General features: G+C 39.0%; 1 protein-coding gene across 20 annotated transcripts in view; it reads left to right on the forward strand.

Annotated features, from left to right (window-relative positions):
• adgrl2a (adhesion G protein-coupled receptor L2a) overlaps positions 1 to 25,219 on the forward strand; it is a 102,313-nt gene that overhangs the window by 19,173 nt on the left and 57,921 nt on the right. For 19 of the 20 annotated variants that reach the window (XR_008904979.1, XM_056734564.1, XM_056734573.1 and 16 more), the window contains exons 2-3: positions 2,145 to 2,329; positions 23,255 to 23,468. Coding sequence is in view for 19 of the 20 variants with exons in the window: in XM_056734564.1 (XP_056590542.1) it covers positions 2,221 to 2,329; positions 23,255 to 23,468 (323 nt within the window). In the remaining variant the exon portion in view is untranslated. Of the gene's footprint in view, positions 1 to 2,144; positions 2,330 to 6,852; positions 6,909 to 23,254; positions 23,469 to 25,219 lie in introns of those variants that run through there. The other variant, XM_056734572.1, reaches the window with a different exon arrangement.

The raw sequence follows: 25,219 nt of genomic DNA on the forward strand, positions 1-25,219 counted from the left end.
ACTTCAGTCTTGGGGTAATTTATGTAAAACAGGCTCCCAATGTTTACTCAATCTAATGCTTTCTCACCTCATAAACACACCTAATGATGGTATATAAAGCTAAAAGGTTGCTCTTAAAATGAAATGTGGTTTTATTATTATAGTAAAAGTGTTGTAAACATGGTTTTCGATGGATTGATTGTAAATACATTTAAGCATTTATAAGACACTTTCATTCGGAGCGATTCAACTTAAAGATGATCATGATGTGCTTTAAACAAGGATTACTGCAGTGAGACAATGGTTATTTAGGGTTTTACTACAAATAAACCCCAAAACAATGGTGTCTATATTTAAACCATGGGTAAATATTTTTATAGTATATTAAATGTACCAAAAGATATATGATGAGTTTGGTTCCAAAATGAGATTCTTTTTAAAACATGTTATTTATTATGTTATAATGTTTTATTGTGTTTTATTGTGTTAGTTGAGCTGTGTTTTTTATTTATTATGGATTACATCAAAACAAAACAACTGCAGCTTGATTTGATTTAATTGGAATGCACAGTAATAAAATATGATTTTTGAGTTATCTCATTTTGGAACCAAACTCTTCATATATTATCAGGTATAATGTTTATACTAAATGTGAATTGCCAATGTGCAATATTATCACTCTATGCAGCTATGGTCACTTATTTCTCTTCAATCTGTTACCGCTGTGGAACCGTGTATCTCCAAAATCTTTATTGCACATGTTGATATCGCTACATTTTTTAAAAAGAATAAAAAATTGTCAAACGTGACAAGGTCTTTTCAATAGTTTTGTATTGGTTAAATATTTTCAAAATCTACACACAAACATGAATGGACACAAATAGTAATGATTTATTAAAAGTGGAGATGCAAGGTTTCACTCTAACAGCGACTATATGCTTCTAATACTGTTTACTTTATACTCACGTTTACTCAGTTTATACTAGATATACTCCTCATGTACATCAGGGAACATTCCTTACTAATTTTGACTTAAAATTAAAATTTTCTACACTGTGAAAAGCTGTAATTCTGCTGCTTTATTTTACAAAATTTCAAAAGTGTAAAAAACCACAGTGAAAATGTTAAGATTAAAGAAATAGATAACAAATAACATAACAAAAAAACATATAATTTCACTTAAAAAAATGCTACTTTAAGTTTTTTTGTTGTTGTTGGCCCAGTTGCTGGAAATGACAGTTTTAACAGTATTTTTGTTTTCAATGTACATACTCCTCTCTACTCTAACTTTACACTTTTATGTGTTTGTCCATAGTTTTGTATTTGAGATATACGTGTAACACTAAAAGCCGCAGTGTTCATTTCCGTTGCATACAGGGCAAACAATATCAGCTTTCAATATCGATGTCATTTTCATAAGGTTAGCTCACAAGACATCGTTCTAGTTATCTTTCACCAAAGTTTCAATTTAAACCTTTGCTGTTTCTTCTCAAATTCCTTCAAAAGAAACGCACATTCCACTGCTTTTTGAGCGGCAGACATTGGGAAAGGCCTCGTACTGCAACAGTTTATTCAAGGGTGGTGAGATATATTTAGTGTGTCTTCAACAAACTATGGGGACGCGCACACTGTTTTTAATGGGCTCCTAAGTGGCTCGTTACCGCAGTGACGATGTTTCCCACGAGGCCTTGAGTGTGTTTTATGGGAGACCGGTGGAGGGTGTAAACATGCAGAGAAGGAAAACATTTAAAAGATGAGGTATCGTGTGTGACCGAGTCATCTTCGGCTCTCAGGCAGAGGAGACGTGGCTTTAGTGGACACTCCGAGGGCCAAACAAACCAGTTTCAGGAGGCTTGAAGAACAGGTTTGGGGGGAGAGGGTCAGATAAACAGTGAAGACCAGGCTTTTAGATGAATGGTTTCTTCTCCACCTTGTTTGTAATGCGGGAGGTGGTGTGTCAGGTCTCAATCACCTTCCGACAGAGGGTTTCCGCTCCCGGGAGTAAATCGGTGTGAATTTGCCGCCCCTTTCTTGCGACAAACAGAAATCCTGAGGTGGGACCTCGGGCGAGAGAAACTGCAGAAGTTTGACAGAGGAAGTCTGCATGCCCGAGGAGGTTTTCATCGACCGCCGAACGTTGACAGTCTGCTGTGGTTTTCTTGCAGGCTTGGAGGTCAATGATGGTTATCTGTGAGAGTGACTTCGCCGGATCGTTGTGACTACAGTGATTTCGACAGAAAAATGTGGAAGGCGGCCAGACCGGTCAAAGCTAGGATGGGATGTGCAGAATGGAGGTCTTTGGCTCTCTGCGGCCTGGTGTTCGTCCTGACGGTTGTGCAGAGTTCTGACGGTAAGACTTTATTTTTGTGACGTATTTGGACACTTGGAAATGTCTTTGCATTAGATTTCATTTCATCATGCTTTCTGCCATTTTGATCAGTGTTTGTGTTGCTTTTACGTGAAAAGTTTGGCTTCCTTTTCTTTTGTTATATACCACTGTATATCATAAATGCAATATCTGTGTGACATCATCAGATTTAGTCCACATTGAGTTTATGGAGTTGAAGTTTCTTTGCTTGTACTCGGTTCGAGGGCAGACAGCATCTCGGATAGCTGGGATAAATAATGACTGTTTCTTCTCCGACACACACAGCCCGAGGTTCACGGAAAGCCGTGCGCATTAATGCTAAGCCCGCCTTATTTTTCTTCCCCGTTATATTAAAAGAAAGACCACACAGTGTTGCTGCCTCTGTATTTGTCAGAGTTTTCCCTCATCTCCTCCGCGTCTGTTTACTCGTATGTCCTGTTCTAACTATAGTCCTAAACCCAACAACTGCTCATTATAAACAATATCCTCAAGTAAACACGCCTCATTACACTCTGTCCCCGCCGTAATATCTTTTTAATGCATTTTTATAATTGAATTAAATGGGTTACTGCCATAGCCATAAATGGCAGGAAGTTTTCGCTTGTGCAGAAACTTAGAAAGATTGATTGCTCGAGGCTTTATTTCCTGTCCCTCTCGAGTATATCCTAGAAACTTCACATCTCATCTTTCTCTGATTTCATTTCGTGGGCCGAACGCTGTCTATAAGTTTGGATGTAGCTCATTTGTATTCTGCGCATCTTCCCCGGCTGCCTTCTTTTTGGTATTTTATGAAGCTGAAATGCAAAGCGCTGATAAAATATCGTGGAGCCGTTTTATTGATGGTACGTCTGCCGTCGTATGAAATGTGGCATTGTGCTGTTTTATAAATGAATCAGGCCTATATATGCTGAATGGTATATTAGTCGGAGCCTTTAATGCTTATTTGATAATCCTAGTGATATTTCTGCTTCACAACAGTGATTCATCTCTCAGGATTCTATGATAAATGTTAAAAGGCGACGTTGTCCTAATATTGTGACTTGGAATGTTAAACGCCCTGAAAACAGAACGGAACGATGTTTAATGTGTTCGTTTTTTATTAAGTAACACTAAATTGGCCAGTTATATTCATATTTTTAATAAATTCTAATCTGATTTAGAAAGCATAAGGATCCTCAAACCCTCAAACTCAGTTTCAATTGGATCAGCCAATGAACTGAGTTTAAAGGGACAGTCATCCAAAAATGAAAGTTTATTCACCCTCATGTATCACTTTCTTCTTCAGAACACAAAAGAAGATATTTTGAAGCACGTTGATTACCAAACAACATTGCGGCCTATTGACTTCCATTGTGTGAACACAAAACCACTGAGACATTTCTCAAAATATCTTGTTTTGTGTTCCACAGAAGAAAGAGTCATAAACAGGTTTTGGGTGAATAAGTGATGCCAGAATTTAAATTTTTGCCGGAACTGTCACTTTAAGACAGGACTTTCTGTTTTGCGACCAATTTAAGACGGAGGAGTGTGTTCAGGATCCCAATTGTCAATGTTTCTCCTATTTTACATTTTGTTTGACAGTGCTAGCCGTGCAGAAATGGAACACTTCCCGAAAGCACTGCACGCTTACAGTACACACTGGCGTACTGTAGTGTGCGTGTCAAGTCTTACTGAGAATATTTCCACAACAAAACATTTCAGGCTTTTGTGCTCAGGATTACTGGCTATGAAAGTCAACAGGACTCTTATTGACTCATTTCATATTACCATAATGAGGTGCAGGTTTATTGTCTGAAAAATTAACATCATCATTTACCAGCAATTACAGTTTTGCTTTGAACACACTCTCACTGGATTATTTCAGGAGGTGGCTAAGTAGTTTTGAAAGAAAGCGTTGCTGCATACGTCTGGCCAATTTGCCGCCAAAGGACTGTGAGTAATACGAGCTGTTCTTTTTTTTTAATTATGGAAAGGACCGAATAATATCCGACTGTGTCCTTCTGCCACGAGCTCATTCAGAACGAATGACGGGGAACCGTGACCCGAACCGCCAGCCGCCCGCCTGTATTCATAAAAACACTTTTAATTCATTTGAGACCGGCTTCCGTGCGACGTTTAGACAGCCAAATCACATATCTTAGCATTAACATCGCTCTCGTCGCTCTAGCCTTTTGACAAAACAGAATTAAAGGTTGAACTTTTGCTTTATGAAGAACTAACTTTCACCTGCCTCTATTATTAGCCGAATGTATTACCCAGTTTCAGCGTGTGAATAGCTTTTCATGATGTTCTGTGGCTGTGAAAGCAGATTGCAATCTTGACCTGTGATGCCTCCATTTCAACTGTGGTTTTTACATCAGAGCTGGAGATTTGGTCAATCTTTCAAGATATTTAAAGGTCACGCCCATTGAATTTTGGATGGTGAACATGATACGCATAAATACTAGGTCAAGTGTATGGAAATCCGGGGCTTTGGGTAAATATTCCCATCTTCTGATGTCATTATGACTATTTTACAGCAGCTTTGCATCCATCAGCTTTCTCAATCAAGTAAGAAAATTATCAAGCAAAGTACACAAACTATACATATAATATATAACTCTCCATACCATCCAGTTTGGTTACTTCATATAACCTTAGAAATCATCTTTTCTTCCTTAAATGCTCTTCTTATTTGGACAGCGTCTGTCCCTCATGCCTTCTGAAACGAGCTGTCTTTTCCGTCGAAAACGAGCCGTCTTTCTTTCTGTCGGAAATGAGCCATCTGTCTCTCTGACTGAAATGAGCTGTCTGTCTACACTTTAAACACCTCAGTTGAATGTCGGCTGATTAACTGTAAAAATATGTCACACGCACGTCTAGAGTGGCAGATCTATATATATCCTGGCTTGTTTTAGTTCAGAACGTACGTTTTGTGTATCGTATGAAATGAAAGTGTAGAATATTACATGGTTCGCTCTAGGGTTGGGTAGACGTCAATGTGAAATCTGTTAAGTTGTTGTTTCCCCCTCTGTTGTAGTGGTCTCTCTCTCTCTCTCTCTCTCTCACTGTCTCTCTCTCTCGTGTCTTTCCTGTGTTTCTGGATCGTTTTGCATTCTAAACTCACACACAGACAGAATCAGAGCGAGACCTCTTGCTTTCTGTGATTGACAGGGTTGTGCACGTGCCTCAACGTGTGTCAAACGGAAATTTTAGGAAGAAACATGTTGAGCTGATTTGTGTTGTGATTTTACAGCCATTCTAGCGAATGCGAGTAAAAAAATGGCTGATCAACGATTAATCGTGATTAATTGCATCCAGAATAAAATATACTGTTTATAATAATATACACTGTGCATACTAATTTTGTATTTATAAACAATTACATGAATACAGATGACATAGTAATGTGTGTACATACACATACGTGAATATATTTCAGAAAAACATAAAAATAAATCATTTTTTATATATCATTTCGATGGTATATAATTATACAGATGCAGATAGTTCCTAAATATATACATGTATGTGTAAGTGTACGTGTTTATAAATACAAAATAAATATGCACAGTGCACAGACATATACTATGTAAACAAACTTTTATTTTAGATGCGAATTTGAGTAATTATATACTGATTAATATGATTGAATTCAAATATTTGCATGCATATTTAGTGAAATTTTATTATATTCATTTATATAATTATAATACGTTTGCAGAAATGTAAAGTATTGAAAGGACACAGCATGGCTTTATAAATCAATGTATTTTTTAACACAAGCATATCATTGGCCTTCAGTTTAAAGTTAAAATGAGACATTTTTTAAAGTTTAAAGTTGGAAGTAAATCCATTTGCATTCTGCCTTGGGCAAATGCAAAGGTTGTTCTTGCATAGCGTAAACACTGCTTTAGTATTAAAGCTTTAAATTGACATTCCTCATAATAATAACCCACTTCTTATTATTTGTTTATTTCTGAGCCAAAACTAAAACACGAGATTCCTCACAGATTTGGTTCTTTTGCTGAAGGCTCTGGTTAAATGACGTGGATCCTGCTGTGAAAACGTGTCGTTCCCTTTAGAGATGAACAAGTGTGGACAAGCCTTTCGCATGCCTCAAAATCCCATCTGTGCAGTTACACTTTGTAGAGAAACATTTAAACTAGCGAAACTGATTATCTTTGAGTGGCCAAAGCCAATTTCCATCAGCCTCGGTTCCGTGGCATTGTGTTCATATCGACGTTCCGTCAATATCAATATATCTGAATTCTCTAAACCGTATTTTGCCTCCCCGAACGCTCCTTTATTAAAGATCACGGATTCAGATCTCGGATTCCTTTTTTGTTTTATAATACAGACGACACGGCTCTCTTTGTGCCTTTCTTCTCCTAGTCTTCCTTTTTTTGTTTTCCCTCTTACAGGGGTTTTCTATCAGGCCCAGGATCAGACTTCCCATAATGCAGAGCGGCCAGGGGGTCAATACGCCCGCATTCGTCTTCGCCGTCTTTCATCAGCGCTCCTCTCTGATGCGTGCGATAAGAGAGGAGAACAGTGGGTCGGGGGCAGACCGCTCAGCAAGGTGTGTCTGTTGTCCGACGGCCCCCTGCGGCCGAGCTCTTTAAATCCTCATTAGGATTTAACCGGGAGGAGATGCTGGGTTTAATGGATTAAGCCTCTTCACATCTGTCTCATGATTGGTGTTTGTCATGCACGAAATCAGACCGGGACAGTCATGTGTTAGTTATTATGTTATCCGGCTCTTACCAAATGGTTTGGTTCATACAAAAACATTGATGGTTTGGTATTTGCAAGGGATTTTGGTTACTGGCTGCCTGTAAAGATAGAGTGAGCCCGCAAAAGACAGTTTCAGGGTAATAAAGAGGTTTTGGTTGTATGTAGGTTGTGATGAGAGCGTGATTGAAACTCATTCACCTTTCAGTTCATTTGCATTGTTTTTCATTCAGCCCTAATAAGGCCATGATAAAGGAGATTAACACACTACGGACTAACAGAACGCTATTCATGTGACTGTGGCTACTTTGCATGAAAGTCAATCGGCTATGTTATTAATGGCATCGCCTATAAAAGACTTTATTCCAGTCACTGAATTTTTTTTTTAGCTGAGATGTTTAAGAAATTGAGGTGTTTTGACAATGTTTTAAAATGTTTATTTTAAATATAAACATTTACATTTATAGACAATTGTTATTATGTTACTTTGTTTAACAAATGTTGCAGCTGGCCCTTCTTTTGGTTTTGTTTTATTGATTTTTATTTTGTTTTTTTAATACTAATATTTTTTAGAAGTTAACAGATTTTTGTATTTTGGTACCGAAATTATTAATTGGTGCCAAAACCACAGGTGCTGATGTAAATTGCACATCATATTTTGGTTAGCAATGATTTTATTTTGAATTAAATTATACTTTTATTTCCATGTATTTCGTTATTTTATTTGTAAATTATCACTTATTTTTGGTGCTGTATTAAGTACATCTTTAAAAATTATTTTGTAAATAATATAAAGGCATCAAATCTCGAAAACAACTGAATTATTATACAGTGACAAAATAATTACATTTTCATTATATTGAAGTTTCTTTTGTTTTCAAAACAATCTTCTGTTAGGTTGTTGCGGTATGTGCAGCTTTCTAAAAGACTTGCATGACTGTAGTTGAACAGAATAGTTGAACAGGCGAGCTGAAGTTTGAGAGGAGTTTCTCCTGCACTGCTGGCATTAGTGAGAAATGCGTTTCATTCAGGGGAAGTTTCACCGGAGGAGACAACTATGGCCATCTTAAATTGACAGTGATGAAGGCCATCTCGCGTTACAGATTCCAGATTGTTTGCAGGTTGGAGTCAGTGAGGATATGGCCGTTAACCCACATGAGTCTCTGTGTTGTGTCTGCGGCTCTCGGCTCCCTCTTATCTTGTTTGGTGTCAAGCTGGTTTATGGAGTGATGGCCAGAGCAGCAGGAGCTCACAGCAGACCTCCCAAATTCAGACCTTCTACCTTATCGCCTTGTTAAAGCGCATATGAAATCTAACCAGAATTGTGCTGTGAATATTTATGATTTGGCTTTCTGGCGTTCGGGAAAGGTTTTCTGTAATGTTGTTGTTTAGGAGATTTTCGGGGGTGATATAGATAGTGGATACAGGCCCCCTTCATAACAATCTTTGTGTCACTTGTCTTGTTTTTGTTTCGAGTCTGAAAGGCTCGATCAGACTGATGGATGGTGCCGAGAGATGAGGTCGCGGATCTGCTTCGAGACGTTCCAGTCTCCAAACTTAGAAAACAAAGATGAAAAGATGCGTCGTGTTGCTTGTCTTCGCTTTTCTTTTGTTTCTTTCCCAAATCTCCTATCATCACTGTTCTAGATTATTAAAATCAAGATTGATGGAAGTGTAGACACTCTAGTGGAAATTAAATAACAATTTGAACAATTAAACAGTTTACCCAAAATAAAAATAATGTTGTGATTTATATAAACTACCATTCTGATGTTCCCAGTCACTTAACTCAAATGTTTTTCATAATCTTAAACATCTTTTGTGTCTAGATGTTGGAAATTAGTTGTTTATAAAAAATATTCTGCCAATTTAATTAGTTCCGTTATTATTGAAGCATTTTTATTAAATATTACATGCATTTCTTGGACTAGATAAAGAGGAAAAAATGTTTTTAAGAGCCCAGAATATGAATATCTTTAATTATTTATGTTATATTTTGCTTTTGACATCATTATCAAAGTTACATTCATGTTATGCAATCGTTTTTAAAAGTTTTCTATTAAATAGAATAAATATAAATAATATTAAAATTATAAATTATAAAAAATAAACAAGACTGTTTGTAAATAAATAAATAAATGCCAAATGTGTAAAGCGCAGCTTCAGTGGAAAACATCGCCAAGGACATTTTGCTAAACTATGTGTACTGTGTATGATGATAAAATTGTACTTTTAAGGTGAACTGCTCCTTTAACAGCTAAACACCAGTCACGGGTGGCTTCGTCATTAAATAGCTTACGGTTTCAGAAGCGGATACGAGAGCAGCTCCCTGCCCGGGTTCCTGCTACATAAATTACGACAGTTCTCATTTGTGTGGCCGTCACGGCAGATGTTGCAGTCGTACTTCAGCGGCGAGTGTATCAGTGATGTCATCTGTAAGATCGATGGCAGAAAATGTGCAGCAGATTCTGCTCCTCACAGGGAGGTTTGTTCACGCCGGCCCGGCTAAATGAACTGTGTCCTGTTGTAGTTTAAAAAATGCTCCGTGGCTTAGACACCGGCAAAGAAACATTCCCGAGAACAAGATGAGAGTAAAGGTCAGAGGGTTGCTGTTGTTGAGTCTACATTTCGTGCCGTTGAATTCAGCTTTTTAAACAAAGGGTCCTCGCAGATATTTGGGTCGTTTTACAAAATGGGGCTGTTTTCTTCATTAACATTAGTGCGAGTAATTACTTTAATAATGAGTAGCTGATGTCTCTGAACACATCAACACTGTTTTTGGCCTGTTTCCATCTCTTGTTTTCTATCTAGTCCTTGCTGTGTTTGCAAAAATGTGGTTTTTATGGTGAGAAATGAATGTGGCTGTGTATTTCAACCCTCTGAACATGAACTATTCCTTATTAAAATGATAAAAAGGCTCTTAGAATGGTCATTGTAATCCTTTCAAGAATTTAGATGTGTGAGGAAAATTGAAAGTCTCAATTTTATTCTTATTTATGTATTTTTTTCAGTAGGAAATTATCAACACTGTTTCTACATTAGGATGATATAGTAGTACCAATCAGATTTTTTTTATGAACAGATATATCAATACTAAATTCACTTTATAATCCTCAGCTTAAATTGTTGTGATCTTGTTTACGATCTAAAAGAAGCTCTCAACTGGAATGGTCCCATTTGATCCTCTTTGTATTTGTGCAATGATTTATATAGGCTATTTTGTGTGCTATACTTCACTTTATTCACCCGATATAGCACACCACAGAGAACTACACACATACTATTGGATTTTCTCCCCAAACACTTGTGAATGAGCGAGCAAAATGTTTACCTCAGACAATCTTAAGAGGTTTCTGTCATGTAGACGAGAACCCATTGAAAGAGACAGCTTAAAGATTTTTGGTTACGATGCGTTCCAGCAAGGTTCTGTTTTGCTTCATTTAAAGCCCAAAATTGGTGCTCAAATTCCACAGCAGTGTTCAAACCCCCTTTCGGGTTTTTCTTTCTCAAGGAGGCACCTTGAATCTGTTGTGCGTCTCCATGATTGGAACAGCAGCTCCATTGATTTCCTGATAATCACGGTTTCTCCTCTCTAAAAGAAAAGCTATTGGACGTGACATTTTAATGTGGAAAACCTCCCCAGTTGACATAAGATTCCACAATTGTATATATACAAAAATGGGAATAATCTGGTGTTTAGTCTTGTATTCATGTGAGATTTCTTTCTACTGTAGCTCCTCGAGCGTTCTGGGCCATCTGTGCCTCGTCTCATGCAGTCGGAGTGACTGACTACATTCTGATATTTTTCAGACAGCCTCAGACACGTTTTCAAACACACTCATTCTTTTCGCCGGACAGCAGCGGGGGCCTGTTATTCGCTGAAGAGTCCAAATGCCTGTGATTTTAAAACAACCCGGCCCAGAAGTTCAACACCTCACATTCATGCACTTAGAACAGTGTTACAAAAGCCAATTCCCATGGACCTTATAAAACAGAGTCACCAAAGAGCTTTCCTGCTCCGTTCACACCGCAAAACCAGAGTTCTCAAAGGGTTTAAGGGAGACTTTGTTTATCAAACAAAAGGAAAGTTTCATTGCTTACTGTTTTTTTAACCAAGGAATTTAAATGGAGTTGTATGTCATTTAAGGCTTAAATAAACTATAAGACTTTTGCCCAGATTTTGCTCAGATTTTCAGTCTGGACTTGTGGCAGAAAGTCTGTTCCAGTCTGCAGGTTTGATCAGTTTGTGTGTTTATATTGAAACTTTCCATAAGTCTGCAAGTGTATGATGTCTACTTTAAAAGAAAACGTTCGGAATTTAAAAGTCTTGTAGTGTATTTCAGCCATTATATGACAATTGTGTGTCAGAATACATTTGAAAAAAATGAAACGATTATTCGTATAATTTCAAAGGATAATATGAAATTATACGTTTCTGCATTTTATCTAAATTTTGAGCAGTTTTGAGATATTGAGCTTGAAAGTTTTTGCATTCCATTGCACTTTGTAAATAAAACCTTTTTGTTTTGAGATGAATCCCAAAATGTACACAATGTAAAGTGAAAAAAAATCACATGGTGCAAAGTCGTAGAATAAAGGCCATTGTACATTGAGTCTGAAATTTGCCTTTGAAATTTGCGTACATAAAAGATAAATACGAATTTACACACTGCCTCCGATATTTTCGTCCGTCATAAAAAAATCTTACCGGGTTTGATTTTCTGACTTTTTTGCATCTGTAGCAATAATTTTAAGAGGGGTTTTGATAATTCAGAGACGTTTTGATAATTCATAGACACCATACAAACAAGTGCCAAATACGAAAAAAACTACGCAAATAAAAACATTTCAGACTGTATGTGCAAAGACCTTAAGAGTGTGTAAAAAAAATGGGATAGAACCTTCGTAACAGACGAAATTCATGGGAATATCTTTGCTCTTCATTTTTTAAATATTTTGGTGTATTGGCAAATCTGTGATCAATTTGAGCCATTGTTGAATCTTCATTGCTAGTACTCATTGCTGTCTTGGAGGAAGAGACTGTAAAAGAGATGTCATTTATACTTTTCTATCCTAATCGATTCTTTTCCGAGTTTTCACGTAATATATCATGTTCCCTAACTTTTAAGATGCAAAAACCAGACTTTAAATTTACACATTACAGTATCATACTGCTCATGTGATGCATCAATCCAACAGGTTCAGTGTTTCGCAGTAGATTGAATCATTCCACAAGAAGGGCTGAACATTATATATCATAAAGTATATCTTACATACTAAAAGGGTTAAATATGTGGCAGATGCGCCGAAAATCAACTGCATGCAATTCCACATCCACAGATGCGACCAAAATTGATTTGACCAGTTGAGAGAAAACTGCCAAAATACTCAATCGAGTAAATAGAATGAACAACAAATGCAGTATTTTATTACAGCAATATTTACATTAATGCTAGTTGATATAAAACAACTGTTCATTTTTTATTAATGTTTGATTGTTGTGCATTAAGCATATACAGTGTTCCGGTTTATTATGTATATTAGTAAATAAATGAGAGTAATGCATTGTTCACTGTTAGGTCATGTTAACTGATATCTTATTGTAAATTGTTACTGTAATGTTTCTGCATTTTTCTTTTTTCAGTCACACTTCTCCTCTTTCTAGACATACAGAGTTTTATTATCACATTCAGCCTGGAACAAACACAAACTGACACACACACACACACACTCACACACACAAAGCATGTGACAAACCTAAACCGTTTGTGCAGATTGCCGTCTGCATGTCCGATCTAACTGGTCAACAGGCGTTTGTTAACACAAATACTGCACATTATTCTCCTCAATCTTCTTTTGCTTGCTAACATTTATCTATTTATTCATTGTAACCTTGAACGCTTTTTTGAAGGTGTCTCGTATCCGAGGGATTTTTGCTTAAAAAAAATTCAGCAGTAGATCCCTAACCTCTCTGTATCTGTTGTAAAAGTACTTTCTGTTTTTAAGTTTCAAGTCTGCTTTTGTCAAATACGTCTTTAGAAAAGTTTTAACCGCATCCAGAGAGATTCCAGTCTATACTAGTTTACTGCTTCCGTACTTATTTGTGACATAAAAATAACAGCCGTGTGTAAAACACTGTAATTAAAGACATAAAACGCTATAATTATATTGTAGTTGTGTGATTTTTATGTTTATTGAAGAAAACATAAGCGCTGGATTCTTGCCCATGCAGAATTTACTCATGCTAGGGTGTTGCTATATGGTTGCTAAGGGGACTCTGATTGTCTTTTTAGCACCTTGCTATGTGCTTGCTAAAGCGTTGCATAATCACTCAAGTCTAAACTGTGTATATGACATTCTTGTATTTGAATATGGCTCTGGTCCCTCCTCAAATATGTGATTAGGATTAGCAATAGTGATGCTTGCCTGAGCAAACACCACAAATGATTTTACCATTAGTGTGGTTTTATATTTAAGGCATCTGTAAGCCACCATGGGTGAAGAAACTTGTTTTCCCATTTGAATTTGGTCATAATGGGCAAAAACCCAGTCAGGTCTTCAACACGTGTGGACTGCAGTGCTAGTCTCAATGGACAAAACAGTTTATTGGGATATCAGATGTCACGGATCATCAACAGGTTGTAAAATCATAATTGTTTTTTCAGTTTTCAGTCTACATATCTCCACACTGGGTCTGTGATTTCATTTGTATTTAAGTCAGAATTCAGACGCTAAGTACTCATTTCTGTCAGTGGAAAGGCTTTAACGCTAGCCGACAGATCCAGAGGTGGAATTATCTCTCTGCATATATCTGGCTAATGAATGCTCATTGTGTGCTGAAACTACATAACACAAGTGTCGTAAGGGCCTTTTCTTCCAGCGTGTCCTTGCGTTCTAAGGGCCCCTTGAGGGTTTTCACTTCTGAAGCCGGTTGCGAAAACCACACGCTGGCGGTGCAGTTGATGCTCCCTCAGTACACGACTATAAAGGCAGGTTTGACGACCTTGATGTGGCCCATTACGCTTAATTAAGTGTAAAGGTTGATTTACATGTGCGAGCGTGGAGCGTGTCTGCGATGGAGTCAGCGTGGAGTTTGCCGGGCTAGCTTGCGACACTCGATGACATTGAAAAACAAAGACGTCCCAATGTATAGTCGCTTCTTATCTGATAGCCAGACTTGACAGCCGCTGGTGGCGCCACGTTTTTTTAGCGTAAATCATTCAGAGACAGGAATCGTTGTAAGTTTGAGGCTAATCACACGATGTAGGTGATTTTCTCTGTAACTAGCATACAGTATGCTAACGCTTCAGGATGTAGATTTTTGGGGGATACATTAATTACTGTACGTCCATTATGTTGAACGCCACAATGTGATATTGTGTTATGCTAAGAAGTCGGGGGCTGCACCGTATGTTAATGACAACCGATTCGCAGCCAAGTTTTTACAAAAGACTCGTCTTTATAATGCAAGCACCAGCGGGGTATATTTCATACATTTACCCCGAGCTAAATGTCATCGTGTTTTTTTAACCAGCATGTACCTATATCAAAGATCCTCCTGATAGCCCTCCTGCTGTTGCTATGGAGGAGAAACATGCAAATGAATTAGGGCAAATAGTGGTGCTGAATACCAATGAGGCCAGAAGCCGAAAGCTGAGCAACGGTTTTATGTTTTATGCTTTTTTTCCCTAAACCGCCGAGTGATTCTGCAGTGTCTGATTTCAGTCTGCTTTAGTGTGTGCCGAGGCCCAGTGATCCATCAGGGCAATGTGAGTGGCCGTATCACTAAAGTCCCCCTCCTCGCTTTCTTTTTTCTCTAGGTGCCTGATAATATTGGGTTTAAATACAGACAGTTGAAATTTGCCTTGTTAATAAAGTCATAATGCTGAGATCTAGCCGTGGAATGCTAAAGATATTCGAATGGACCAACGCTGAGGGTTGCGTCCTTCATCACGGCTTACCGGGCTTCAATAAAACGTCCTGTTTCCCCTCGCAAATCCCGTACAGCCCGCGAGCATCTCCCCCTGTCGCTGGTATTTGCATTGCCCTGTTGTCGTCCCCCGGTGAGACCTGACTTCTAAAGACAACATACCCTTCTAAAGGATATTGCCGGATTACGGCAAAAGGAAGAGTCGCCTCCACATCAGCGTCTTCGCCTTCTATAGATATCTCTAGTATTCGCGCAGGCGGGGGACAAGAAAGCAACAAAAAATTGCCGGTATCAAGCTGCGTCTCCAGTGGCCGCAAGCTGATTCAGGGTATTACTGGTCCCTCTCTTGCTTTAAAACTCCCCCAGTAAGCAACGTCGTCCACCACAAGTGTGTAATAATGCCGGGCGGCTTTGAAACAGCGAGCTCATTTACAAACAGCTGTAGCCATTGACAGGACAAAGCACAGTGCAAAGTACATTAACAGGGCTTGGCAGGCATGATGAGGTCCTTCTCCTTGTTCTCAGTGGGACGGCGTGCAGTGTCGGGCTTGAATAACCATATTAAAACTCTTTGCTGTCAGACCGGTGGCCGTTCCCGCAAGACCATCAAAGCAGTTTCCCATCTCACCTCAACTTTATTACAAACACAGAAACGGCCGCTTTATATTATCCTACACAAGGAGCAAGAGGGACTCCTCCGTGGGCTGTTTTCTTGAGTCCGGTAATATTTCTTTATTAGGTCACACGGTGACACCAGTCATCTGCTGGATCTGGCTCCTCGGTGGTCCGAGCAAGGGAGCTTACGGCAGGGCCGATGATGCTGATCTTTATCACTCGGGTTGTGTTCATTAGCCCACCGCACTGACACTCGCATCCAGGCAGATGGTCACTTTCCGATTGATTTGCCACGTTGGGGAGATTAAAATATTATGGGTCCGAAGAGACCGCCCGCTGCGCCTCGTCAAATTAGCATTTTTGCCTGGCTGTTGCCCAGCGAACGGGTCAATGTCACCCCAAAGGTGATGACGGAATTAGAGGAGGATCATGGGAATCGGGCATTGGACGTGACTTACCGTCACGGGGAAAGCTGATCCTGACGCTCCCGCTGAGGATGCTGGGAAAAAGCCTGGAAGCTTACAAGCATGCTTACAAAAGACATAAAAAGGGGCAAGCTGTGTGTTTTAAACAAGCGTGTCATCAGATCGAAATCACGATGCTTTTAGAACAAGTCCATAGCGCTCATTTGATGGGCGCTTTCTCAAGGGTTGGACTCAAAAGTCAGCCTTAGGACGTGGTGTAATAAGATGAATCATTGAAACCTCTCCGCCCCGACATCAGACATCATCTCGTGTAATTAAAAACATATGTATCGCTTTACCGCCACGAATCTCGGCGGTACAAAAGCACCTTGTATGTTTCAAAACATTTACAAGGTAACAGAACTCGGCGAGGTTAAATGGGAGGTGTATTCGAGCCGTGATTAAAAGGCTCTCCCAGCAGTGGCACTGAGGAGATCTGGGGAGTCATGTACAGCGGTGCGGCTGATAAGGCCGAGCCCTGAAAGGACTCCATTGTGTGCCGGCGTGGGGCCCGTTCGCCCCGAGTTCAGAGTTGGCTACCTATCTACCTGAAAGGAATTGAAAAGCGACCCTTGCGGTGACTGACCAGAATGACTGATACGTCTCAGGGGGAGATTATAGCGATTATGGCACGGCTGGAGAGGTTGCCATGGCGATGAAATCGAGCATTCTCTTTAATATATTATTTACTGCCTCTGTTTCGGGTCCGCGTCATTTAATCAGGAGAGAGCAGGAGAGCCGTTGGCTTTTAAAAGCATCAGTTCACTGACGGGAGCGAGAGCCTGTGTTCCTGGCGTTTTGTCGTACTGATGTGAGAAAAGGTTGAACAGGTTGAGCACGTTGTGTATTGGAAAACAGGCCGAACAGACTTTTTTTTCGACGCCGCGAAAGGAATGGCGAGTGAGGCAATCCGCTGGCTCTTTTGGAAAGCCGAAAGAAACGGTAAAATCTCGTTTGAACTTCACTGAGACGCATCTCATCCTGAGCTCTGCCAGTATTTTTTGTCCAGAATATTTTGAAATCAAATGCATCAGGTTGACGTCACATTACACTATGGTGTTTGATAACCATTTGTATTTACTACACTTTTGGGTATTTTTACTCTATCAAAACTACTGATCATTTGTGATTACCTAATACCAATATATGCTTAATAATATGCTAAAGTGTCAAATAAAAAGTAGCTATGCAGTAAAATACTGTAATTCAAACATTCCCACCATGTATGCCATTGGTCAGACAGACACACAGACAGCATTTAAACATGTTTGGTGTCTATTTTAACATAGAAAATACACCCCCCCATTCAAATCATAAATGTATGAACAGTTAATTGACATTTCAGTTCGTTTCATCATTTTATTTAGAAACTGACAAACTCTTGTCAAAAGCATTGCTGTAAAACGGCTGACCATCCCCGTGGTCATGTTACACAAGACCGAGCATGTGAAGGTCGAGTAGTTTAGTGAGTATCTCTAAAGAAACATTGGGTCCGTGTCATTGAGGGGCAAATGTCTTTCAAATGGACTTTGTACGTCCGGCGGTCTGACCACGACTGCTTATTGACCCGGACCGGCCAAAAACGGATGATACAAATGCGCAACTTTAAGACAAAAGGTGCAGTGAATCCTTTATTGAGATGATAAAGGAAATTAAGCAAGAAATGAGAATCAGCTGTCCAAATCCCCCCATGCGGCACCAATAAGTAGAAAGACATTTGAAATTAGAAATTTGTATTCAGTTCAGAAACATTACTGTGTACTAATCTAAATGAGTTTCCTTTTCTGACCTCACGTTGTTTGCTACTTCTTAAAGAGTTGAGCCAAAAATGTTAAATCTGTCATCATTTATTCATCCTTAACCTGTGTGTGACTCCGTATGTGAGGATGTTTTGAGTAATGTCTCGGTGGTTTTGTGTTCATACAATGGAAGTGCTGGCTCAGTGTTGGTTGCCAATGTTCTTTAAAATATCTCATTTTGTATTCTGCAGAAGAAAGAAAGCCATACCGGTTTGAAATGACACGAGGGTGCATAAATGATAAATTATTTTTGATATTGAGTGAACTTTCGCTTTAAAAGAGGAAAAGGTGTCTTTTCTGTATGGTTTCTAACCACTTTGTAACATGTTTTAAATAATTTGTTACGTAAGGGATAATGTACAGGCAGCCGGTTGATGTAGCCGGTTGTTATAGCTGGCTACTTCTACATTATCCCGCTTATTTCACGGCTACTTGCCACATGAGAAAAAAAACATATAAAGTTAATTTGAAATATTTTATTAGCACATTTTTACCGAATGCAGGCCTTCCACAAGGAAAAGCCGTTTACTTTCGTAAAGTAATCGGCTTAGAGTAAAAAGCGTTCAAACGTCACAAACAGGCAAATTGGTTTAATCATATGTAAATATAATGTAATATATGTTATCAAAATACATATTTATAATTAATTTGTGTGTATTAAACAGCATTTCTCAAAATGATTAGCAACATCCGGGTAACAGGGTGTTATCAGTTTTGAGAGGTTGTTATTTGAAAATAACAACCCTTGGAATGTCGCGATTGGCCAATCAGAATCAAGCATTCAAATGAGCTGTGTAATACATTTATATAGCGCTTTTCTAGGCACTCAAAGCGCTTTACATGAAGTGTGCAGCATACACCGTGATGCGCCAGAACGCCCACCACACACCATCTTATTGGTGGAGAAGGTACTGAGTTACGAAGCCAATTAGTACATGGGGATGATTTAGGTTTTGAATAAGGTTGTGAGATGTAGTATGAAGTTACTTTTAAAAAGGATACAATTTCCATTTTTACAAGCTCCTGATCCTTTTAGCTGTCATAGGTGATCAATATTTTTAGAGTTTTGCTATGTGGTTGCAAGGGGGTTGTTTTTGTGGTTGACAGACAGTTGCTAGGGTTTTTCAGAGGTTGCTGCTGTAGGTGGTTATTACCAGACCCCGCGTATTTATGATGTTATAGCACACAAAATCGACCCTCATCTTTAATGTAAATCTATTGAATTGGCTTTTTTGCAAGTCTTTGCAATTTTTATCAAAAAGTAATAGCACACTTCTCTTTAACAAGCTGGGAGATTTGTGACCCCGGACAACAAAACCAGTCTTATGGGTAAATTTTTCGAAACATTTAGATTTCCGTATAATCTGAAAGCTGAATAAATAGGACAATATTTGGCTGAGATTCAACCGTTCAAAAAAATCTGAGAGTGGACAGAATTGAAATATAGAGAAAATCACTTTTGAGTCTGAGGAACTATAGCAGGCCACCCACTCACAAAAATAAAGTTTGCAATATTTAAGGCAGGAAATTTACAAAATATCTTCATGGAACATGATCTTAATATCCTAATGATTTTTGGCATTAAAGAAAAATCTATTATTTTGACCCATACAATGTATTTTTGTATTCTACTTTTGTGATCGAGGGTCACATTTAAACTTCCATTCACGTCTGGCGCACAGTTCTACACCAGGTGTTGGTGTATATCTTTGCTTCTGCATTTTTTGTACGGTAACCTTACACATAAAAGACGTGTCCGTAATGTTATCTACGCTGCATATAGTTCCTCTCATAGCCACGCTTCTGTCAAGTCTCTTGAGTATTCCGCTTGGAAATAAAGCAGGTCGTGAAGGGTAGATTTATCTACCGTGTTTGAATGATCATTGACCTTTAGACTTTATCTGATGGTTTAATAGACTGTTAGTGGGCGTTCGGCTTGCACATCAAGAGTAATGCGTCCTATTTCCAGCACAAAGAATCGCAGCGGTTCATTAGTTAATAACAAAGTAAACACATGATCAATCATAATCATTATAAGCTTATAAAAGACCAGCAGGAACCTTCCTCACAGTCATTTAATATGCGTTACCTTATACACCTGTTTGCTTGACGTGCCATTTTTAAGATAATTACATGGAAAGGTAAAGTGTTTTTATCCCCCTTGTATCTAAAACCATTCTGTTTGGTAGTCTGTCCTCTGTATAGATTTGACCCTGTCCTGTAATATCAATCCATAACAGTGCGAGTCAGCAGCGGCTCGAGGCCCGATCAATTGTCCTGCTTTCTGAGAGCCGGGCTCCAGCAGACAGCCAGAAGCGGCCGTGGGCGTTCCGGGGACTCCGGCGAGGAGAACGTGTTTCCAAATGCGATTCCCAGACGCTTGGTAAGCGTCGCGCGTTGTAAGCTCAACGTGCCAGGCCGCAGAAACACGTCGAAGTTTCTTATTAACATCCCCTCCACACCCTCGACATGGTCTGGTTTCCTGCTGTTCTGGTAAAATGAAAGAATGGAGCACGGTTGAGGAGATCAAATCTGCTGCCGTGCGGCGGAACCGCAGCTCAGAGAAATGCAAGAGCCTGGATGAGGTGAACGAGGGTGGGGGAAGGTTGGATTTAGCTGTGCTATTCCTGTTTGGTTGCCGTCAAAAGGGAAAAGGGCAGAGTGAGATAATGCGGCGCGGTCTGATGGACACCGCCGCAGCCGGATTGATCTGCTCAAACACCGTTGTGACCTCCCGATAGAGTCGCATTAGAGTACAGCGCAATGTAGGCCAGTGGAAAAGGGCCGATGGTTTTAAATGTTAAAGCGATCGAGCGAAAAGACCTGAACAGGCAGAGAGTGAATCAAGATAAAACTTAAACTTAACCTCATCGTTTATCTCGACTTGAATATCCATGAGCTCTGTTCGGGCTCATTTTTTTATTATATTTTAGCGGAAAGCGTGATTTCTTGATAGCTCACAACGGTTGAGGAATCGACCTCAGTGGTGTTGACTAGCGATTGTTGTCATGCTTGAGTGGGGGGGTGACTTTTTATAGCTTTGAGTTTTGAAACTCAACTTAAAGGGCCAGTTCACCCCAATACTAAACTTCTGTTATCATTTTTTGGTGTTCAAAACCTGTATTTGACTCATTTTTCTGTGAAACACAAAAGAAGATATTTTGAGAAATGTGGTTTTGTTCCCATATAATGGAAGTCAATGGGGGCCAATGTTCTCTGGTGACCAACATTCTTCAAAATATCTTTTTTTTTGTTCTGCTGAAGAGAGAAAGTCACGCAAGTTTCAATTACACGATAAATATGTTTTGCATGTGTGATGAAAGCACTACCACACTGATCTCTATTTGTTTTTTAATCGACATGTCATCTCCACGGATAGTTTCACATTGTCAAATTGAATGTCGTTCAATTTTACCCCGTCAAATTTTTAGCAGCACGTGCTGTGGAATGTGGAATGAAACGGTTTCGACAACGGCACCTGTCATCGGTCAAAACTTTCAGCCGCGTTTTATTTCTAATGATCGCAGGAACGACGAAAGATTTGAAAAAGCCCAACAATAATTCTCCTGGTTCAACAACCCGAGATTTGATTTCCACTGAATGGACTTTTTAAAGTCATTTGAATCCATTAGGCTGTCAGTGTCTTTGAAAAATCTTGGCGTGTCAAAGTCAGAGGGGAAATGCAGTGGATAAAACGCACCGTGACTCTTTCTGACTGAATAATTACAGGAGAAGCTTCTCAGCGGACAGATTATTTTCCTCTTCATTTCAAAACATGATGCAAAGGCGAGATGTTGACTTTTTAATTCCGCTTACCTGAATAAATGAATCATGTAGTTTAACTTAATGTGGACACATTGCTGTAGGAGATATAGATTAAAGAGCAGTCTTTCTCGCAGATGATGAATCTGTCGAATATATTATGTATTATTTTAAAGAGACACATTTTAATAGCATTTACAGGTGTACGGACGCAGCAAGCAAATAAACATTCGAAGCATATACATCTCATTCGGGTTGTTTATGTTCGTGGTGTTCGTATATTGATGTAATTATAACAAATGCCAATGGGATTTTGGAGGTTAGTTTTCTTTTTTTAAATAAACACCTGGCCAGATGAATAAATGTAATTTTCAGTTATAGCATATAATTGATCATTTCTCTTGTAGTTGCGCATCTGTGTTTTGCCGTTGAGATTAATTTCTAAATTTAGAGATGCGTTTGGCTGCGATTGGCTGAAAGTGTATTATCTGTATTTGACATTACGGCGATGGGGGAAATGCCCTTTACCTGCTGTTCTGAGCACAGTCCCAGATTTCACTCGTGCACTGACATATGATGCTCCGCACATTAGCAGAACACAGCTGAAGGATTGACTTCATCAGACTGGGTCCGTCTCTTACTCTGTCATTAAACATTAAAAATACTTTTGTCTGTATTTTTTAACTCTGCATGGATTGTTGCATGCACCTTGTTTTGATTCATAAATAGTTCTCTTCTTCCGGTTATATTGATTTCTTTTTGCTTCGTTTTGGTGAACTGAATATCGTAGCATGTGCTTGTATAAGAACCACTCGAAAATATTAAATCAAGACAAAGTGTTTTGTCTATATCTTCAAAAGGAAAAATTGTCTTTTCATGTGTTTTGATATCTAGGTGTAAAAAATGCACCCTGTCAAATCACATCTCACCTTAAGAATCAAAAGTAAACATACTGTATTCTTTACATGAAAGATTATATATTTTAAATATACATAAAGGACTTTTTTCTTTCAGATTATCCTACATAAACACTCCAGACTGGATTTTGCTTGTATTGTTCATTATTCTTACTCACAAATCTCATTAGACTCTCACTGCTGTAATATAGTAATATTCCACTGTATTAAAGTACAAGCAAATAATAACATGATGTATACATACTTTACTTTAAAGGATGTATACGGTAATGAGAATGAGATCATATAGGAGTACTGCCAACACTATAATTTGATTTCTGCTGTCCGTACTTTTAAAGAAAGGCTTGATGTGAATGTATATGCTGGTTCATATTCTCTTTACAGTTTGATGTGATTATCACAAAGAAATTAGAGTAATGAGTGATTAAGGAAAATTGATTTTAAGCCAATACAACAAAAAATACCATTATTTATAAATATTTCAAAATACTACGTAATATAGATGAACAGTATGCAATAAACATAATTGTCTTTAACATAGAATTTGGATATACAGTAAAAAATGATTTCCTCCTAATGACCAGACACGTTCTTGCAAGATTTTGTGAAGTTAACCATGATGTTGCCTTTATTGTTTGATAACTTATACCCATGACACTTCTAGACGTGTGTTGTATTTCTGTCTAAAGTGTCTCTCTCTCTTTCAGGATTTAGCCGGGCAGCCATGCCATTTGGCCTGGTAAGGCGTGAGCTCTCTTGCGAGGGTTACCCCATCGACCTGCGATGTCCAGGAAGTGACGTCATCATGATCGAGAGCGCTAATTACGGCCGCACGGATGACAAGATCTGCGACGCTGACCCCTTTCAAATGGAGAACGTCAACTGCTATCTCCCCGACGCGTTCAAGATCATGTCTCAAAGGCAAGTTCATTCTGAACCCGTTTCTCCTTCCCTTTCCAAAACTCTCTTTTCAACCCTCATCTCCTCTCTCATTTGCTCCACTCTGATTACACGGCCCATGAATGCAAGCATCTTCGGCGCCACACACGCAGAATATTACCCTCCGCCATCTGAGCAACCAAACCAAACAAATCCCAACGTGCACGCATCCGCTTCCTTTTGATGTTTAGACGGCGCCGTGCATCTGCAGACTCGCGCGAAAAAGCAGGAAGTGATGCGGCGCTTTGATGAATCGCGCTGCCGGGATTGGCATCGAGTTCCGCTCGGCTTTTTTCTGCGAGGTTGGTGGAGGAATAGGTTTGAAAGTGTAGCGTCTCAATTAGTCCATTCAGCTGGAGGCAATTAGAGATCTCAAGTGGGTGCTAATCTACACAGGAACTCCAGGCTGGGATTTGCCTCCTCAGGTCTGCGCAAGTCCAGATGTGAAATTGCATTGTTGTGCACTTTTCATCTTGTTAGTTTTCTGGTCAAATAATGAATCACCACCGGCCTCGCAATCTTTCATTGCCAGAGTCGCATTAATAATAGATTCAAGCCCTCACTCAACGCTACCTCATTTCGCCGAAAACTTTAATTTTTTAATATTGATTTATGTGGAGGGTTTATATAGAATGAATTCATGCAAACGCCTGGCGCCATGTCTCCCAGGCTTTCGTTGAGGCCTATTATGTGTTTATACTGGGATTTGATCAACCATTCTCACATTAATGTGTGTTGGCCCTTTCTTGTACCTTTGCATTTACAGCCGGAAGTGGTTTCCAACTTTTACTCACATTTGGTCCTCCTTTAAAGTGGCACTAACACACGGGGTAACACACGCCAATCTAATATTATTCTTGAGTACCTATAGAGTAGTATTGCATATGTTGTATCTTCGAAGAGTATTAACTTTGATCACATTCATAAAAGATAGATACAGCTGTACGAATACTTCCGAAATCAAATGGCGCGAACGGGGGGGGAGGGGTAGGCTGAACTGGTCCACCGTGTGCTTTTTCGGGAGAATTGTCAAATAAGGGACTAAGAAAAATTGTTACAAAACTGTTTTATATGTTCGAAAAACTTTACAAACCTGTACGATCGATGGGGGAGTGTATTGAGCAAAGAAATACTATGTAATACACCCAAGTCGACCATGTTAAGCATCAGAAGACAGCACGTTTAATATTGTAAAGTAGTCGGAATGCATAAGACATCGTTCGAGCACCCCTTTAACTTTCATTTCCAATCCTTAAAATAAGTACCAAAGTCAGGAACGTTATCAGAAAGCGTTGCAGACTGGATTCGAAACCTGCAATACCCACACAAGCTTCAAAGTCTATCACAGGTCAGAATCGCATCGCATCTCTTACCCGAGGGATAGATCACCCAAAAAGGACAAATCTTTCATCATTTATTCACACTCGTGTCATTGCAAACCTGTATGACTTTCTTTCTTGTGGAGAAAAACAAAACAAAGCTATTTTAAAGAACGTTGATCACCAAACCACATTGACCTCCATTGACTTCCATTGCATAAACCACTTTTGACATTTCTCAAAATATCTTTTTCTGTGCTTCACAGAAAATATAGTCGAATACATCACAGAATTGTTATTTTTGGGCGACCTACCTCAGTTCACAGTTCGTTCAGCTGATATGCATATTGAGCACAGCTTTGTTTCAAAATATCATTCCATGTTCTTGAACCCGTCCCTTAGCAACCGATCTGA

This window comes from Triplophysa dalaica, chromosome 21 (assembly GCF_015846415.1).
Source record: "Triplophysa dalaica isolate WHDGS20190420 chromosome 21, ASM1584641v1, whole genome shotgun sequence".
NCBI lineage: Eukaryota > Metazoa > Chordata > Actinopteri > Cypriniformes > Nemacheilidae > Triplophysa > Triplophysa dalaica.